The following is a 17,060-nucleotide window of genomic DNA, read 5'->3' on the forward strand; positions in this document are numbered from 1 at the left end:
GATCAATGAGATGTAAAATGAGAAAGTATCAGGAACCAGCAAAGCATGGCGAGCAGCTGGGGCAGCCTTGCCGCCGGCTGTGATGGACTGCCAGCCCTTCGTCTCGCCAGCCTCCCACGCCCTGATGTGGGCAGCGGCATCTCACCCAGCCTGGGCTGAGGCTCCCAGCTGGACATTAGAGAGGGGGCTAGCTCTGATGAGTCCAAAGGCCTCACCTTGAAAAAGGAATGAAATCTATGGTCTTGACACGGGAAGATGAGTCTAGGCTGCATGGTTGAGTCATAAACGCAGGTTATATGATCTCACCTATAAAATGACCCCACTTCTGTTATTATGTAGAAATACTGACCCCATACTGGCATTAGCAGCCTTCTCAGGAAGTAAGATTATAGGGGAAACATTCACTTTCTACTTTATATACTTTTCCTTTGTTGGACCCTTAAAACAAATGTATATTGCTTTTATAATAATCTGATAATAAAGATATTTCCATTATGAGGAAGGCCCACAGAAATATGCATGGGCTATTGAAAATGCTCAATGTTCTTGCTTTGGGCTGGGATTTTATCAACATGGTGGGAAGGCCTAAAGCACTAGATCTCAAATCAAAGCACAGAGTCTGATTTTTTTTTTGAGACAGAATCTCACTGTGTCGCCCAGGCTGGAGTGCAGTGGCACAATCTCAGCTCACTGCAACCTCTGCCTCCCAGGGTCAAGCAATTCACCCTGCCTCAACCTCCTGAGTAGCTGGGATTACAGGCACCCATAACCATGCCCGACTAATTTTTGTATTTTTTAGTAGAGACGAGGTTTCGCCATGTTTGAGACACAGTCTCACTCTGTGGCCTAGACTTGAGTGCAGTGGCACAATCATGGCTCACTGCAGCCTTGACTACCTGGGCTCAAGTGATTCTCCCCCTTAGCCTTCCAAGTAACTGGGACTTCAGGTGCACACTACCATGCCCAGCTAATTTTTGTATTTCTTGTAGAGACAGGGTTTCACCATGTTGCCCAGGCTGGTCTTGAACTCCTAGGGTCAGGTCATCTGCCTGCCTCAGCCTCCCAAAGTGCTGGCTAGGATTAAAGGCATGAGCCATCTCGCCCAGCTGATATTTTTTTTTAATTTTTTTAAGACAGTCTCGCTGTCTTGCCCAGGCTGGAGTGCAATGGAGTGATCATAGTTCATTATAGCCTCGACCTCCTGGGCGCAGGCAATCCTCCTGCCTCAGCCTCCTGAGTAGCTGGGACCACAGGTGTGCACCAACATACCCAGGTAATTTTAAAATTATTTGTAGAAGCCGGGCGCGGTGGCTCACGCCTGTAATCCCAGCACTTTGGGAGGCCGAGGCGGGTGGATCACGAGGTCAAGAGATCGAGACCATCCTGGTCAACACGGTGAAACCCCGTCTCTACTAAAGCTACAAAAAATTAGCTGGGCATGGTGGTGCGTGCCTGTAATCCCAGCTGCTCAGGAGGCTGAGGCAGGAGAATTGCCTGAACCCAGGAGGCGGAGGTTGTGGTGAGCCGAGATCGCGCCATTGCACTCCAGCCTAGGTAACAAGAGTGAAACTCCGTCTAAAAAAAAAAAAAAATTATTTGTACAGACAGGGGTTTCCCTAGGTTACCCAGGATGGTCTTGAACTTCTGGACTCAAACAATCCTCCTTCCTCGGCCTCCCAAAGTGCTAGGATTACAGGCACAGGCCACTATGTCCAGCTTGAGTTTGATAATTTTAAAAGAGAAAATCAACAATCCCTTAAGGAGCCTGATTTTAAGACTTAATGTGTCTTAAATGTGATTTAATGTGCAATTCTTAAGACAAAGGGGGAATAGGTGTAAAAGAGGTCCTTGGTGTTCACAGCCTAAACCTGACTCAGGATTGGCTGCTGTCAGGGTTGAGGGGTCCCTACTGCTAGACACCTTAGATGGCCTGAGAACCAAGTCTACACTAGTGCTACATGGTCCAGCCACTCTCCCTCCAAGGGACCCAGCCTCCCTCCAGCCAGCCTGAGGCCCAATGTCATGTGGGGACCTCTGGGAATGACTGACTCCCATGGGTTCCTTGGCTCCTTGCCTTCCAGCCTTATCCTGCAACCAAGCCCAGGGCACGTGGGCTCTCCCTGAGCCAAGGACCCACACGTGCTGTGAACCACGGGAAAGGGAGTAAAGAGACTGGTGGCTTTTACCCTACATCTGAGGGTGGAGGGGCTGGGGAGGGACTGGAAGGGACAAGAGGTCTGTGGGAGGTCACTCCAGAGGCTGGGAAGGGACAGGAGGGATTCTGTCGCTCTCAAGTGACCTATTCAATTTCCCCCTCTTGAAGAGTCAGCACACAGGCTGAAAGATGCAGTGAGACATGAGTTTATTGGTGGAGCTGCAGTGGAGTCCTCCCTCTTTCTGGGATAGCCAAGGGCACAGCACCAACAGAGGGTTGGAGAGATAGAGCCCCAAAAAGACACATGGAGCAGACTCATAGAGACCATAGCACAGCCACATAGGCACAGAGAAACACAGGCTACAGCACCAAGAACACACACACACACACACACACACACACACACAGACAAAACCACAGGGCTAAGACACGCGGACAAAGTGCGGGCTTCGGGGCCCCTGCATAGACCGAGCGAGCGCCATGTGGGGAGGGGGCCCCTACTGACCTCCCCCAGGCATAGGCACACCAACAGCACATAGACAGGCAGATGGCCCCAGCCAGCCAGCCAGCCTGCCACACAGACAAATGGACTGCAGGGAAAGGATGTTCGTGGCTTTCCAGACCATGGGGAGAGGGCACTGCAGGCCTTCAACACACCCCGCCACACTAAGGCCCAGGAGTCCCTGCCCCTGAACTGGTCACATCTGTTCCCCTGACTCCCACCCCACTCCCCGCCACACTTTGGTCTTGCCCACTGGGGCCGGGGCTGGGGCTGAGGCTGGGGGAACTGGCAGGTGGAAGGAAGGAGAGAGGAAGGGGTATGGGCCTGGCTCGGTCCCGTCTCTGTGATCAGGGCAGCAGATCCTGAGAGTCCGGGGCTGAGCCTCGGCCTGGCAGTGGGGTGAGGGCAGGGCCATGGCTCAGGCTTGGGGAGGCTCCTGGCAACGCAGGCACTGGGCCATCTCTGGCTGGTACTGCTCGACCTGCAAGGTACAGCTGGAGAATCCAAACCGGGAGTAGAGACGGGATGAGGCTTCAGCCAGGACGGCTTCAGGGTCAGCAGTGGAGTCTGTGGGAGAGTGATAAGAGGTGGCATCCATCCCGGGGGAGTCAGGAACAGGCGGGGGCTGAGATAAGGACAGGGAAAGGGGCTGCACAGCATTAAAGCCAGGCGTGAATAGAGCCTGCTTTTCTTTCTGTATTGTATGAACAGCATAAAAATGTCAAATCAAATGTTGGAGAGACTCACCCCAATCAACGGTGCTAACACACTACACTGTTCCTAGTCTCCTATTCTCTCCTGTCACTGAGTATCCACATACAGTTCAGTGTTTGAGCAGCCATACCACCCGATTTCCCAGGACAATCCAGATGTTAAATATCTGTCTCATTGTCCCTCTAGAGTTACCATCAAATATCCCACAAATTATAATATTTTTGGCATCCAAATTGCATGTCTCTGATTGCTTCTTGCATCTGGAAGGAACCCAAAAATACTTTGTCAGCTCATGACTCACCATATATATTTTAAATAGTTGAATCATAATGTAGATGTAATTTTATATTAGGCTTTTTTTTTCTCAGCATTATACCATAAACATTTTTCCTAGTTTCTGTACAGTCTTCATAAGCATCATTTTTAACAGTTATGTGATACCTCAGGATGGAGGTGCCATCATTTACTTAACTGTGCCCCATCACTAGACCTGTCGGTACTAATGATCTTTCAAAGGATTGTTGGTTCCCTGTGTTACTTCAAAGAGGGTGAAACCGCCCCTAGAACGCTGCGTCCATGACTCCTTGTCTCCAGCATGCATGAGCACACATGCATGTGTGGTATGTGTGTGTGGGGGGGGGGAGGGAGAGAGAGAAAGAGAGAGGGAGAGAGACAGAGAAACAGGCAGATCAAGAACAGCTGAAACAGTCCCAGTAACTCAAGCTATTGTCCCATGTTGGAGGTGGGGTATGTTCCAGGTAGTAACTGGCTGGGGCCAGTGGGACTCACCAATGGCCAGGTGTGCAGAGGCAACGTGGTAAGTGAGCGTAAGGGCCCACAGGTGCAGCTCATGGGTTGCCCGGACTCCTGGCACTGACAACAGTGTATCCCGCACAGGTTCGAACCCCACATTGCGGGGGGTACCTACAACCAGCACCAGCCATGCCTTACTGCCCGGGCCACTCCTGCTCAGAAGCAGCACCCCCACCACCGGACTCCACCTCCCTTATCCTGTATCCACTCTCCTGTTGACCCCTACAATTCACCCTATGCCCAAATCCTCCTTCCAAGCAACAAACCCCATGAGCCAGGCCTTCTTCCTGTACTCTCTTCCAAGAAAAAAGTAGTGGCCCAGTGCAAGAGTAAAGTCAGACAGGGATGCAGGGGTGGGGAGCAGTGGTGACTGACTCACCTTCCATGAGGATTCGAAGAACGTCTCGGAGGGTGGGCGCTGTGGATCCAAGGGCACAGATGGAGAAGAGGAAGGTGCTGATGGGGTCAGCTGCCTTGTATTGAGGCTGCAGAGAAAGAGATCCCCAAGCCCAACAACCAGGGACCTTTCAGAGGAAGATCTAGGGGTATCCTGAAAAAACAGGACCCGAGAGGCCCCTCAAAACCCTGCAGAGGGGACAGGGAACATGACCCATGTCTGGGAGAGTCCTGGGAGGTGGGAGGAAGGAGCTGGAAGGAGGGGAAGGAGGCTTTGGCACCTGGGAAGAAGGGGGCTGGCATGTGAAGTTGTGGGGAGGAGGCTGGGGCAGGTCTCCAACAACAGTACCTTGAAGTAGATGAGGATGGAGGCAGCCAGTACCCCGAAGCTCTGCAGGAGGTCCCCCAGCACATGCACAAATGCTGCCCTGACGCTGGTGTTCCCCAGGGGCAGGGGTTCTTCAGGCCCCTCCTCCAGCGGTGCATACTCTGCTCCCCTAGACCCGTGGCTGTGGGGAGGCCCAGCCTGGTGCAGCACAAAGGCCATTCTGAGAGGGAGGCAGAGCAGCTCAGCCCAGGGGCTTGCTCCTGCCTCCTATGCCCCTCTCTCCATGCCCCATTCTCTCACCTCCCCAGCAGCCTTTTCCCAGCCCCTGGAAGAAAACTGTTTCGAAAGAGAGAGAATGCAGCCTAGGGGAAAGAATACTGGACTTGGTGCCCCACACAGGGATTTGAACGCTGGCCGTGTTACCTAAAGAGCTATGTGACTTGAGCAAGTCACCTGTCAGGATTGACTGCATTAATGGTAAACTAGGGGTAATACTACCCACCTCATGGAGTGGCTGTGTGGTTTCAGTGCAATCATGTTGATGAAAGCCCTCATCAGAGTGGCTGGCCCACGGCAGGCCCTTAACAGAGATCTGCTGGTTGAATTTTAGGTCTCTAGCCCAGACCCTTCTCAGGCACACCCAGGGCAGCCCGGGGAGAACTGTGTGTGCACATGCATGTGTCTGATGGGGAGGGGAGAGCCAGCTCTCCAATCTTGGATGAAGACCCCTTGCCCTGGGCCCCACAAGGTGCCTGCTCCATAGTGGGACGTACAACAGGTTGGCACAGACTGCAATGCTGGCGGTCAGTAGCATGGCACCCCCCTCGATGTGGTAGTCGCTGTGCAGCAGGCGGACGAAGGCCAGGTACAGGAGGATGCCAGTGACCATCCAGAGGGAGACCACAGAGGCCAAAGCCCCCAGAGTCTCTGCGGGGGGAGACAAGCTGTCAGAGACCTGCTCAGGACCCTGAGAGGTGCCCTCTGGCAAGACTGGAGAGTCATCAGCCATGCAAGGGCCTTACCTGAGCGGTGCCAGCCAAAGGTCATGGTGCGGGTGGCTGGACGGGTGGAAAGCCAGAGGGAGAAGAGGCTGCCCATCATGCTACCCACATCCGCTAGCAAGTGGGCTGCATCGGTCATGATGGCTAGGCTGTGTGCCAGATACCCGCCTGCCAGGGTGAAATGATGGAGTCTGCTTCCACTTAGAAAATATCATGTAGTGTGTATAGGCATGGAAAATAAATTGGGGGATATACACCAAAAATGTAAGTTGGGGTTTTCCTTTTTTTTTTTTTTTTTTAAGATGGGGTTTCACCATGTTGGTCAGGCTGGTCTTGAACTCCCGACCTCAGGTGATCCGCCTGCCTTGGCCTCCAAAGTGCTTGGATTACAGGTGTGAGCCACCATGCCCGGCCATGAATTGGGGTTTTCTCAGGTGATGGGATGATAGGTATAGTAACTACTGTTAACTACCGTTATGTACTTCCTTTCATTCATCTGTATTTTATAATTTTTCTACAATGATGGATTTTATTTTAATAACAAGAAAATAGGGTTTTTAAAAGGAGTCAGCCCTGACCCACTGGCCCCAGACCTCAGCTGGAATTCCCTTTGGTGCTCTGTCCCTTACCCCTCCTACTTCCTGAGTCCTGGGCACCCAGCTCCCCTATCCCAGCCATCCCCATCTCTGCATCTGCACCCAGGAACATCCCTAGGACTCTGGGCGGAGAGTGGCTTGGGCAGGTGTTGGGAGGATGGGGTTGAGGGGCTGCTCCCCAACTTACCGACCACCTCCCCCGCCATGAAGACGAAGCACACGGCACAGGCAGCATACAGCTGTTTCCGCGCATGCAGCCTCTCAGGGGTGAGCCCCAGCGGTGGCAGGGGGTCCCTGTGGCAGTGGTGGAAGGGCATCTCTACAGGTTTGGATTCCTCAGTGACAGGCTCTGAGGGCTCTGTGAAGAGACTGAGGCAAGCGACATGGTTCAACTGGGCCTGGCCCACAGGCTGGCCTGCTCACTGGCCTCATCAGACCATCTCCCGCTCCTTCCGTAGGCCTAGTGGTATCTTGGAGCTGTGCTGGCAGAGGGCCACATGAGAGATGGGGGCTAAATGAACAGGTCAGACCCCAGTCTCCCTCTTCCTTCCATACACAGAGCCATAGAATTTTACAGCTGGAAAGCACCGTACAGATGGTCTAGTCTAACTTTTTTTAAGAGATGGGGTCGGCCAGGTGCAGTGGCTCATGCCTGTAATCCCAGCACTTTGGGAGGCCAAGGTGGGCGGATCACAAGATCAGGAGATCGAGGCCATCCTGGCCAACATGGTGAGACCCCATCTCTACTAAAAAAAAAAAAAAGAAAAAAAATTAGCTGGGTGTGGTGGCATGTGCCTGTAATCCCAGCTACTTGGGAGGCTGAGGCAGGAGAATCACTTGAACCCAGGGAGGTGGAGGTTGCAGTGAGCTGAAAGCAAGCCACTGCACTCCAGCCTGACCACAGAGCAAGACTCCATCTCCCCAACCCCCCAAAAAAGGAGATGGGTTCTCGCTCTGTTTCTCAGGCTGAAGTGCAGTGGTGTGATCAGAGCTCACTGCACACTTGAGCTCCTGGCCTCAAGCGATCCTCCCACCTCAGCCTACTGAGTTGCTGGGATTACAGGCATGAGCCACTGCACCCGGCTCTAGTCTAACATTTTATTAAGTTAGAAGCATGAGGTTCACAGAGTGGGGGGACACATGGAGGCCAACCCAGATAGTTGGTAGAACTGAGAATAGACCCCAACACAATCAATTTCTTATGCTAGGCACCCCAAAATGAGCAGGATTCCTGCTGATCTCTGAGAGCGTCTGGTGAACAGGGTGAATGTGTGCCTATACTATGATATGCAGTGAAGGTAGTAGCCATTGTCATTAGAGCAGTTAAAGTGCCATCAGCGTTCTGGGGATGGAGGCCAGACGAAATAATGAGGAAATCAGGGAAACAGCTGCAGGAGGTAACATGAGAAAGGCCTTGAAGAATGGGAAGGATTTTGATAATGACAGGCGAATGCTATGCCACGCACGCGAAGGCAGTATGATGGGAAGGTAGAATGAACTGTGGAGTGGGACTCCGCACATGATCCTGGCCTTAGTGTGCCTCCTTTCCAGGCCCACCTCCCAGAGTCTCCACTCCCAGATCCTGCCCCCTCCCTCTCTAGACATGCAGCTGAAGCGTGGCCCTTTAAGAGGGAAGTGGAATGTTGGGACCCAAAAAGTCTGATTCCTGGCACAGAGAACTGATGGCTAGATTCCGGACCTGGGGTTGTCATGGGGAGGAAGGGGTACAGCCTGCTACAGCTGAGGATGACAGTGGGAGAAGCATGTTAATTGGACTTCAGTCTGACTGTAAGCACCCAGCAGAGATCACCTTAACTGCATGGTATCATAAGCCTCCCTTCACAAATGTATGGGGCTTGGGGCCTCACCTGGGGATGCCAGAGGCTGAGTGAGCTCAGGCTGAGTGCTAAGTCCATTCTGGTCCAATTCTCACCCCCGCCACTACCCAACCTGAACCCAGCAAGAACAGAATCTTCCACAGAATTCAGGACCTAAATAGAAAATACAGTACTAGAAATACTCACGGAGGTGTGACAAGAATACCCACGAGTGAAAACGATGGCTCCAGATAGAAACGTGATCATAGCTGCAAAGTGGGACTGCCAAGTGGGTGAACTGAGTTTTAAGGGAGGTAGGGGGAACATCTGGTGCTTTACTGATAGATTAATTTCTTGGATTAATTTCCAAAGCCCCATTCAAGACTTAAAATCTGGTTGTGTATGATGCTGGGTGTGCTTCCAGAGGAGATGGGATGGTGAAGGAGGCTGTGAAACCGATCCTCATTCGTTCAATGAGGTGTGCCGGGTAGAGCACACATAATGAAGCCCGGTCTGGTGGGAGAGACAGATTGTAACAAATGGCTTACTTCGCAAGGGCAGGCTGATGCTAGGAGGGTTATGAACAAAGCACTTTGGGGTGCAGGGGAGGGAGCACCCCCTCACAGGGGGCTCAGAGAACTTCACAGAGGAAGGCATGTATAAGGAGATGAGACACAGGTGGTGAAGGGTGTTCGCGACATGCAGACTGACAAAGATGAGGTGTGTGGCATGGAGTCTAAGCGTGAGGTGTCAGGAGGGCTAAGGAGGAAAGTGCTGGGCTCAAAGGAACATAAAGGGAGATCCACCGACTGGTCGAACAAATATCTCCTGAGCACTGAGATGACCTTGCTGATGGGAGGAAGAGAGGAAAGGAGAGGAGATGGAGCGGTCTAGAACAGACCAGGCCAGAGCTTCCCTGGAGGGGCAGGTAGTTTAGGAAACGCCTTTCAGAAAATGCTGCAGGATTTGGTGACTAATGGTCATCTGAGAGTGAAGATGGGCTGGAGTTGGAGATGCGAGTCTGAAGAGGAGAGGCTGGGTGGCTTTGGGGGCAGTGGGCAAGATTCATTCCCCGGCCTTGTGAGGCAACAGCACAGCCAGGCATCAAGGTGGCCACCCATCAACAGGCTGCTCCCTTTTGTTCTGCATAAATTGGGAACTAAGGAAGCCTGGCTGTTGGTGTGTGGGGGTGTGTGCATGTGGGGTGTCTACATGCTGTTTAGAGACGAGGAAAGGCCGTTTCCTCTCCCTGGCCCTCTGAAACCCCCAACAAATAACCGATAATATTGAGTGGGGAGGAAGGGTGACGTAGCAGGGGCTGAAGCAAAGTCAAAAGGATATCTGAAGAGATGCCAGGCCCACGGCAGAGCCCCCACCGCGCCTCTGCAGGCCCCTGCAGGAAGAGGTCCCGCTCCCTTCTGCTCGCCCCCCACCCCCAACCCGGCTTGAAGGCCCCCACCCAAGGAAAGAGCCAGAAGCACCACGTAAGAGACAAAGGGAGAGGGACTGGGAGAGAAACAGAAAGACTGAGAGAGATGGGGGAAGAGAAAAAGCCGGAGACCCTGCCAAATTCTGGAGACAAACGGACGGTCAGCCGACAGACAAGATGGCCCGCGGGGGTGGCCGGGGAAGCCGGGCGGCCGCTCCGAGGGGTTGGCTGACGGCGGCGGCAGCGGGCGTGGGGGCCGGCGGGGCGCGTTGGCGGTTCTCCTGCCGCCCCCGGCGCGCTGTCCCGGCCGCTCCACAAGCCTCATTTCACACCTCGCCGCCCCCGGCCCCGTCTGTGCGGAGCCGGGAATACCCCCACTGCCCAGACCGCACCTGCTCCTTCCTTGCCGCCGCCTCGCTTCCCGGCGGCTGCACGCCCCGCAGGGGTCCGCAGGACCCGCGCAGAGCCCGGCCCATCCTCGGGCCCCGGCGCCAACAGCTGGCCGAGGCTGGATGGGGCGCCCGGAGCCCCGGTGCGCGGAGGGAAGCCCCAGGGCCTACAGAGGGAGCTCTGAAGCCTGGGCAGCGAGGCGCTCCCGCCCTGGGCCCAGGGCAATGCGGACCTCGGGGCACTGGCGCCGGCCCGACGGAGCGGCAGCCGCTCCCAGGGAAGGCAGGCGCAGCGGGGGCGTTGGAGGGGTCCGGCGGCTTGGGACGCCGGCCGCGGGGTGCGGGGCCCCTTCACCGGAGGAAATTAGGCGATGAGGAGGAGACATAGCAGGCGGTCGAGGGCAGGGGTCCAGGCCTGCTGCGGCCGGGCAGTCCGTGCGGCCAGAGCGGATGAAGCGGGGTTCAGCGGAGCCAAGGGACTAGCGGTACGCGGGGATGCCAGCCAGGGTCCGCGCCGAGGGAGACAATGAAATGGACGGAGGGTAGTGGGGTGGTGCCCCCGGGCCGAGGGCCAGCCCAGGTCTGTCCTACCTCTTCAAACGCAGGCTGCCTCCGGCGCCACCGCCGTCCCGGGGGCTCACCAGGCGAGTGGTCTCCGAGCCCCCCGCGGCAGGAGAGGGCTCCATGTTCCTGCTGCCCCGACCGTCTAGGCCCCACCGAGAGAGGGAGAGGAGGGGCCGGCCCCGCGCCGAGTCCGAGCAGCCCGGCGATGCCCGGGCTCCCCGCAGGGCGGCGGGGCCACCAGAGTGGAGCGAACTGCAGCGACTGTGGCGCGCGGAGTCCGAACTGCAGATCCCGCTGCCGCCGGAGCCCCGCCCCGCGTGGGGCGAGCTCCCGAAGCCCCGCCTCCAGGCTCCCCAGCCTCTCCCCACGCCTAAGCCTCGCCCCCACGGCCAAAGCCCATTTCCCCTCCCCAGACCCCGGTGGGGACGGCGGGAGCGCCCCGCCACCCGAGTTCTGGAGAACTCAGCTCCACAGCCCCATCCCCTAGGCGAGTTAGCCCCACCTCTGCACAAAGCCCCGCCCACCGGTTCCCAGCTAGCCCCTCAAGCCCAGGGACCTCATGATCAATCTTCGCCCAACGACCACCACTTTGTGCGTGCCCGCACGGGAGTGTTGCCCACCACGCCGTCACCCTGTGGCCCCAGTCCTCACGCGGAGGCAGAAACAGGCGTACCCATTACCTATCTCCGGAGAACCAGAAAGAATGTGAGGTGAGCGGTGACACATAGGGAGATTCCAGGGACTCCAGAAACCCCTCTGCGGAGGATCTGGAGTCGGAATTCATGAGACAAATCTGCTGCCAATCACTGTACCTCTAATGATCATTTATTTTCATACAGAAACATTGGGTGACAAGCTCCCTGCTCTCCTCCAATCCATTATTATCCCTGCTTTTCAAATGAATAAACTGAGACCCAAAGGAAGAAGTAAGCGTCCAAGGTCATGTAGGCTGTGAATAAAGGGCCCGGCCTGGACGCCCATGCTCTTTCTCTCCCTGGCTCTGGACGCTGCACTGGCGACTGGAGAGCGCGCACAGACCTCTTACGGGCGGGGCGGCCAGTGGAGCCGAGTAGCCTCACTGGTGTCACGGCCACTGTTTATGGAGTGGGGCTGAGGGACAGCGTGTCAGCTAGTGATTCCCATCCTCCACACCTGCAGCGCCCTCCCGAGCATTACCGCATTTTGCCTCATTTGGGGCAAACTAAAACCTAGGGGAGGGAGAGACTTACAGCAAAGTCGGTGGCCGAGCCTCAAGTCGAAGCTTCAAATGCTCAATGTTCTCTCCCCTCACACCTGCCACCACTGTAGAATGGGAGGGGTAGGAAGAGGATTGTGCACTCGAAGCTGTGACAGTCTGTGAAGAGGAGGGTCCGTAGGAGGAGGGGAGAGAGTCAGCAGGGATAGGGAAGCGTGGAGGGTGGGAATGGTTAGTGAGCCCAGGCAAGAAACTCATCAACCGCATCTTTCAGAACACACTGGGCGTCCTGAACTTAGGGTTCTGAGGACAGACACCTACTCTCATCATTGTTATTCCAAGGAGACTACGAGTGGACTTGCAAAACAAAACAAACAAAACAAAAACGGGAGCATGTGCCAGATACTGTGCTGGAAGTGATGGGGTTAACCCGGGAGAGCTTCGCGGAGGAGGTGAGGCTTAAACGGATTAGGCAAGCTGGGCGGCGGGCTGGCTGTTCCGGCGGGGGAAGAGTGTAGCTTGGCTCGTGCCAAGGTGTGCGGGAGGCGCGTGCAAAGGACTGTCCTGCACGGTGGCTGCGGAGCGACACAGGAGAGCGACAGGGGCTGCAAGCGCCCTCCCTGCCCCCGCCTGCGCCAGCCTCTCCTCCGCGCCCGCCCCCGGCCTCTCCCCCAAAGGCCCGGCCCAAAGCCCACGCAGGGTGAGGGGGCAAGGGAGCGAGGGGTCTTTCTCCCTCCAACCTCCCCGTAAGGCACGGGACTTGAGGGACCCCTGTTCCTCCTTGGGTCACAGGGAGAGACACTGAGGCGGCGAGAGGGGGAAGCCACCTGCCAAGGTCACCCTGCCTGGCTATTTGTCAGAGCCAAGGTGGAACCCAAGTCCCTGCCTGGCTATGCCAGGGCTCCGGGTATGTCCGGCCCGGCGCCGTCGGTTTTCTAAGCGCCGCACCCATCCTAGGCTCTCCCCAATTCTGAGCCCTGGAGCTGGCATACGCAGGGGCCACCGCACTCTGCGGCTCAGATGCGATAGCCTGGCTTGTAGCTACCCGGGCGGGTGAGCTTGAGAATGGGGAGAAACTGAGGGGCCCTATGCGGGTAACGGGATTCTTGGCAAGGCTCAGTCAATGACGACAACAGGGGACAAAACAATGGCTTCCTCCGGGATTTCCCTTCCTTAGCAGCCCCGAGTGCCGGGAGGGGGCGCAGACGCCCGCACGTGCCCCGCCCGCCCCCGCCGGGAGCCAGCAGGCGGGGAAGGCAGAGGCTCCTTGCAGCGCGTGGCCAAACGTGCCGCCTCCAGAAGCCAAGGGCTCTGGCGGTGGGAATACCAACTTTCACTTGAAAATTTATGTAAGGAAAGCTTGGCAGCGAAACAGGGTGCTTGCACCTGTTCCTCAAAGAGCTATCAAATGGCCCTATGAAAATCTTTGCAAAGGGTCCTCGTGAATGTCAGGCCCCAAGAAGTCAGCCGGGCGCCGTGGCTCACGTCTGCAAACCCAGCGCTTTGGGAGGCTGAGGCGGGCAGATCACTTGAGGCCAAGGGTTTGAGACCAGCCTGGCCAACGTGGTGAAACTCGTCTCTACTAAAATTACAAAAATTAGCTGGGCATGGTGGCGCATGCCTCCTCATGCCCAACTGACGAGGCTGAGGCAGAAGAATCGCTTGAACCCCTGAGGCAGAGGTTGCAGTGAGCTGAGACCTCTGCACTCCAGCCCGGGCAACAGAGCAAGAGACTCCATTTCAAAAAACAAAACAAAAAAAAGTCATGCTACACCTAGATAGGAGATAGGAAAATTACCCAGGGGTTGGAAAAGTCAGCTTAGGGCTGGTGCCCTATATGGACTGTAGTCTTGTAAGAAGTATTTATTCAACATTCATTCTCTGCCATGTACCCTTCTAGCTTACATGCGGATTGGTGGTGAACAAGACAGACACATTCCCTCCCCTCCAGACTCTAACTTGATTGCAAGAGATTTCTGCTTTCCAGTCCATCCTTACTGATGTATCCATGTGCTCTTACAGCCTATCCTGTCCTGCCTCAAGTACCAATCTTCTGTAAGGTGAGTCATTAGGCCGCCTTCAGTCCCAAAGGTGTGATGGAGACAAGAATGCCAGCTTCCAAAAGGCCTCTGGCAGAACAGGCTAAATGAGGACTGCAGGGGGACCCAGACTAGAAGTCCATGCTGGACCAGTTCATAATGGGAGAGTAGAGCGACTCTTTGCACTGAGGTAAGGATTTAAGCTGGGCTGGAGATTTCAGGCAAAATTTAGAATGCAAGCCTGTGGACAAAGTTAACACCTGACAAATCCAAGCCAAGCTGAAGAGCATGGACAGAAGAGGCAATCTGGAGATCAACTTCTACTCCATTCTCCTCAGATGTCACCTCCAGGAAGCCTTTCCTGAATTCTCCCAGACTGGGTGTGTGTCTCTCCCTGCTTCTCTCAAGGCTCACATTGTGCTTATCTGATCCCGGCACTCACCTCATGGTGATGAAGTCCTTTGCTTGTCTGTCTCCTTGCTAGAGAGCAAGCTCCCTGAAGGCAGGAATTGTGTCTTTCTCAACTGTGTCCCCAAGCCCCACTAATGCCTGGCACATAGTCCTCAATTAAGCCATCCCAGAAAGGAGGAGCTAGTTGAGTGGAAGCAGAATGGAGGAAGAAGGATTTTAGCTTGTCACAGGGAGAATGAGGGAGAGTGGCAGCTTAAATGTCACTGCCTCAGGGAGGCCTTCCCTGGCCCCCACATTAAGTTAATTCTCATGTCGTACACTCTCATCACACAATACTTTTTTGTTTGTTTTCTTTTTTGAGACAGAAGCTCACTCTGTTGCTCAGGTTGGAATACAGTGGTACCAGCATGACTCACCACAGCTTTGAACTCCTAGACCCAAGTGATCCTCCTGCCTCAGCCTCCCACGTAGCTGGGACTACAGGTGTGCACCACCACATCCAGCTAATTTTTTTTTTTTTTTTTTTGCATTTTTTGTAAAGACGAGTTTCACCATGCTGCCCAGGCTGGTCTCGGACTCCTGGGCTCAGGCAATCCTCCCACCTCAGCCTCCCAAAGTGCTGGGATTACAGGTGTGAGCCACTGTGCCTGGCCAACACACTAAATTTTCTTTCAGCACTGATCATACTATAACTAAACTGTTATTTGGGATTATTTGTTTCACCATTTGGCTTCCAGGCTACCATAATCTGGTTTTCCTCCTACTTCATTGGCTGTTTATTTTCAGTTCCCTTTGCTGGTTCTTCCCCATCTTCTCAATCTTCTAGTGCTGAATTAGCCTAGGCCTTGGTCACTCTATTTTCTTTCCACACTCACTCCCACGGAGCTATTATCCAGTTTCTGGTCTTTAAATACCATCCAATAACAGCAGACTAATGATTGTTGAAGCTAGATGCTGGGTACACAGAGAGTCATTGCACCATTCTATTTTTGTATGGGTATGAATTTTTCTTTATTTTGATATGGAGTCTCGCACTGTCGCCCAGGCTGTAGTGCAGTGGTGTGATCTCGGCTCACTGTAATCTCTACCTCCTGGGTTCATGCAATTCTCCTGCCTCAGCCTCCTAAGTAGCTGAGACTACAGGCATGCGCCACCATGCACAGCTATTTTTTTTTGTATTTTTGGTAGAGACGGGGTTTCACCATGTTGGCCAGGATGGTTTTGATCTCCTGACCTCATGATCCACCCACCTCGGCCTCCCAAAGTGCTGGGATTACAGGTGTGAGCCACCGTGCCCAGCCGGGTTTGAATTTTTCTATTAAAAAGGATTAAAAAGAGCCAGTCATGGTGGCTCACACCTGTAATCCCAGCACTTTGGGAGGCTGAGGCAGGCAGATCACTTGAGGTCAGGAGTTCAAGACCAACCTGGCCAACATGGTGAAACACCGTCTCTACCAAAAATATAAAAAATTAGCTGGGTGTGATGACACACACCTGTAACCCCAGCTACTTGGGAGGCTGAGGTAGGAGAATCACTTGAACCTTGGAGGCAGAAGTTGCAGTGGGCCGAAATCATGCTACTGCACTCCAGCCTGGGTGACAGCGTGAGACTCCATCTCAAAAATAAACAAATAAATAAATAATAAATGACATCTGTATGGTGGCGATTCTCTTTGCTCATAGCATCATACAAGATGCAAAACGATCTTTGAAATCTGGCAGTGAACTCTATGACCTTATGGCAATTTACCCTTCTGAACTCATTGTCTACTGTTGTCCTAAAGTGAACTTTTCACAGCAATCAAACAGGTCTCCTCATTAAATACTTCTGTTTTTTCTCATCTCTTTACCATTGCCCTCACACCATTTCTCCCCATAAACTGTCCTTTTCCTTAATTCACTTACTAAACAAATATTAACCAAGCACTGGTATATACCTAGTACCTTGGATACAATGATAAGTGGTCAAACTCTTCCCTCCCTCATAGTTTAGAGCCTCATATGGGAGACAGAGTTCATTAAGACCTTCAACAAATGTTTACTGGGTACTATTACATACCACACCCTGTTCTGGGGTACAGCAGCTTCCAAAACAGACAGAATTTCTGCCATCATGAAGCTCACATTCTGGCAACAGGGGAAGACAGTAAACAAAATGAGTAAAATATTTGAAAAAAAAAATTATCAAGCTTTTTGTTGTCAACCAAAGAAAGCATTGTTGAAGTAACCGCTGAGCTAAAGCCGGCCCTTATCAAGCTTTTTAAAACTAAGTTTGGAGAAAAGAATGAGTCTACAGCCCAGTGAGGCTTGGGTTTTGAGCTTCATTATCTTCAAATAGTCATAACATGAACAGAAATAGAGAAACAAACAAAACAAAACAAAAAACCAAGCAGTCTGGGGGCAATATGATGAATTCAGATTTTAGAGTGTGGTTTTTCTTTTTCTTCTCTTTCTTGAGATGGAGTCTCGCTCTGTCACCCAGGCTGGGGTGCAGTGGTGCAATCGCAGCTCACTGAAACCTCTGCCTACCAGGTTCAAGCAATTCTCTTCCCTCAGCCTCCCAAGTAGCTGGGACTACAGGCGTGTGCCACCACCCCCAGCTAATTTTTTGTATTTTCAGTAGAGATAAGGTTTCACTGTGTTAGCCAGGATGCTCTTGATCTCCCAACCTCGTGATCCACCAGCCTGGGCCTTCCAAAGTGCTGGGATTA

General features: G+C 53.7%; 1 protein-coding gene across 6 annotated transcripts; it reads right to left on the reverse strand.

Moving 5' to 3' along the window:
• Positions 1-1,604: 1,604 nt before the first annotated feature.
• On the reverse strand, positions 1,605-12,181 carry SLC30A3 (solute carrier family 30 member 3). 6 transcript variants are annotated; one of them, XM_037744627.1, is made up of 9 exons: positions 11,934-12,083; positions 11,750-11,797; positions 11,325-11,384; positions 6,693-6,874; positions 5,931-6,077; positions 4,930-5,128; positions 4,564-4,669; positions 4,161-4,295; positions 1,605-3,224 (listed from the first exon to the last, which is right to left on the reverse strand). In XM_037744627.1, the coding sequence occupies exons 4-9, from the start codon at positions 6,820-6,822 to the stop codon at positions 2,304-2,306; spliced, it is 1,638 nt and encodes a 545-aa protein (XP_037600555.1). In that variant the 5' UTR covers positions 6,823-6,874; positions 11,325-11,384; positions 11,750-11,797; positions 11,934-12,083; the 3' UTR covers positions 1,605-2,303. The 6 variants fall into 6 exon arrangements, with proteins under 6 accessions (XP_037600555.1, XP_037600556.1, XP_037600557.1 ...); XM_037744628.1 differs by lacking the exon at positions 11,750-11,797; XM_017545594.2 differs by lacking the exons at positions 11,325-11,384; positions 11,750-11,797; positions 11,934-12,083 and adding exons at positions 5,682-5,835; positions 10,732-11,043 and having other exon boundaries at positions 2,346-3,224.
• Positions 12,182-17,060: the final 4,879 nt, after the last annotated feature.

Source organism: Cebus imitator, unplaced genomic scaffold, assembly GCF_001604975.1.
Source record: "Cebus imitator isolate Cc_AM_T3 unplaced genomic scaffold, Cebus_imitator-1.0 Scaffold180, whole genome shotgun sequence".
NCBI classification, from domain to species: Eukaryota; Metazoa; Chordata; class Mammalia; order Primates; family Cebidae; genus Cebus; species Cebus imitator.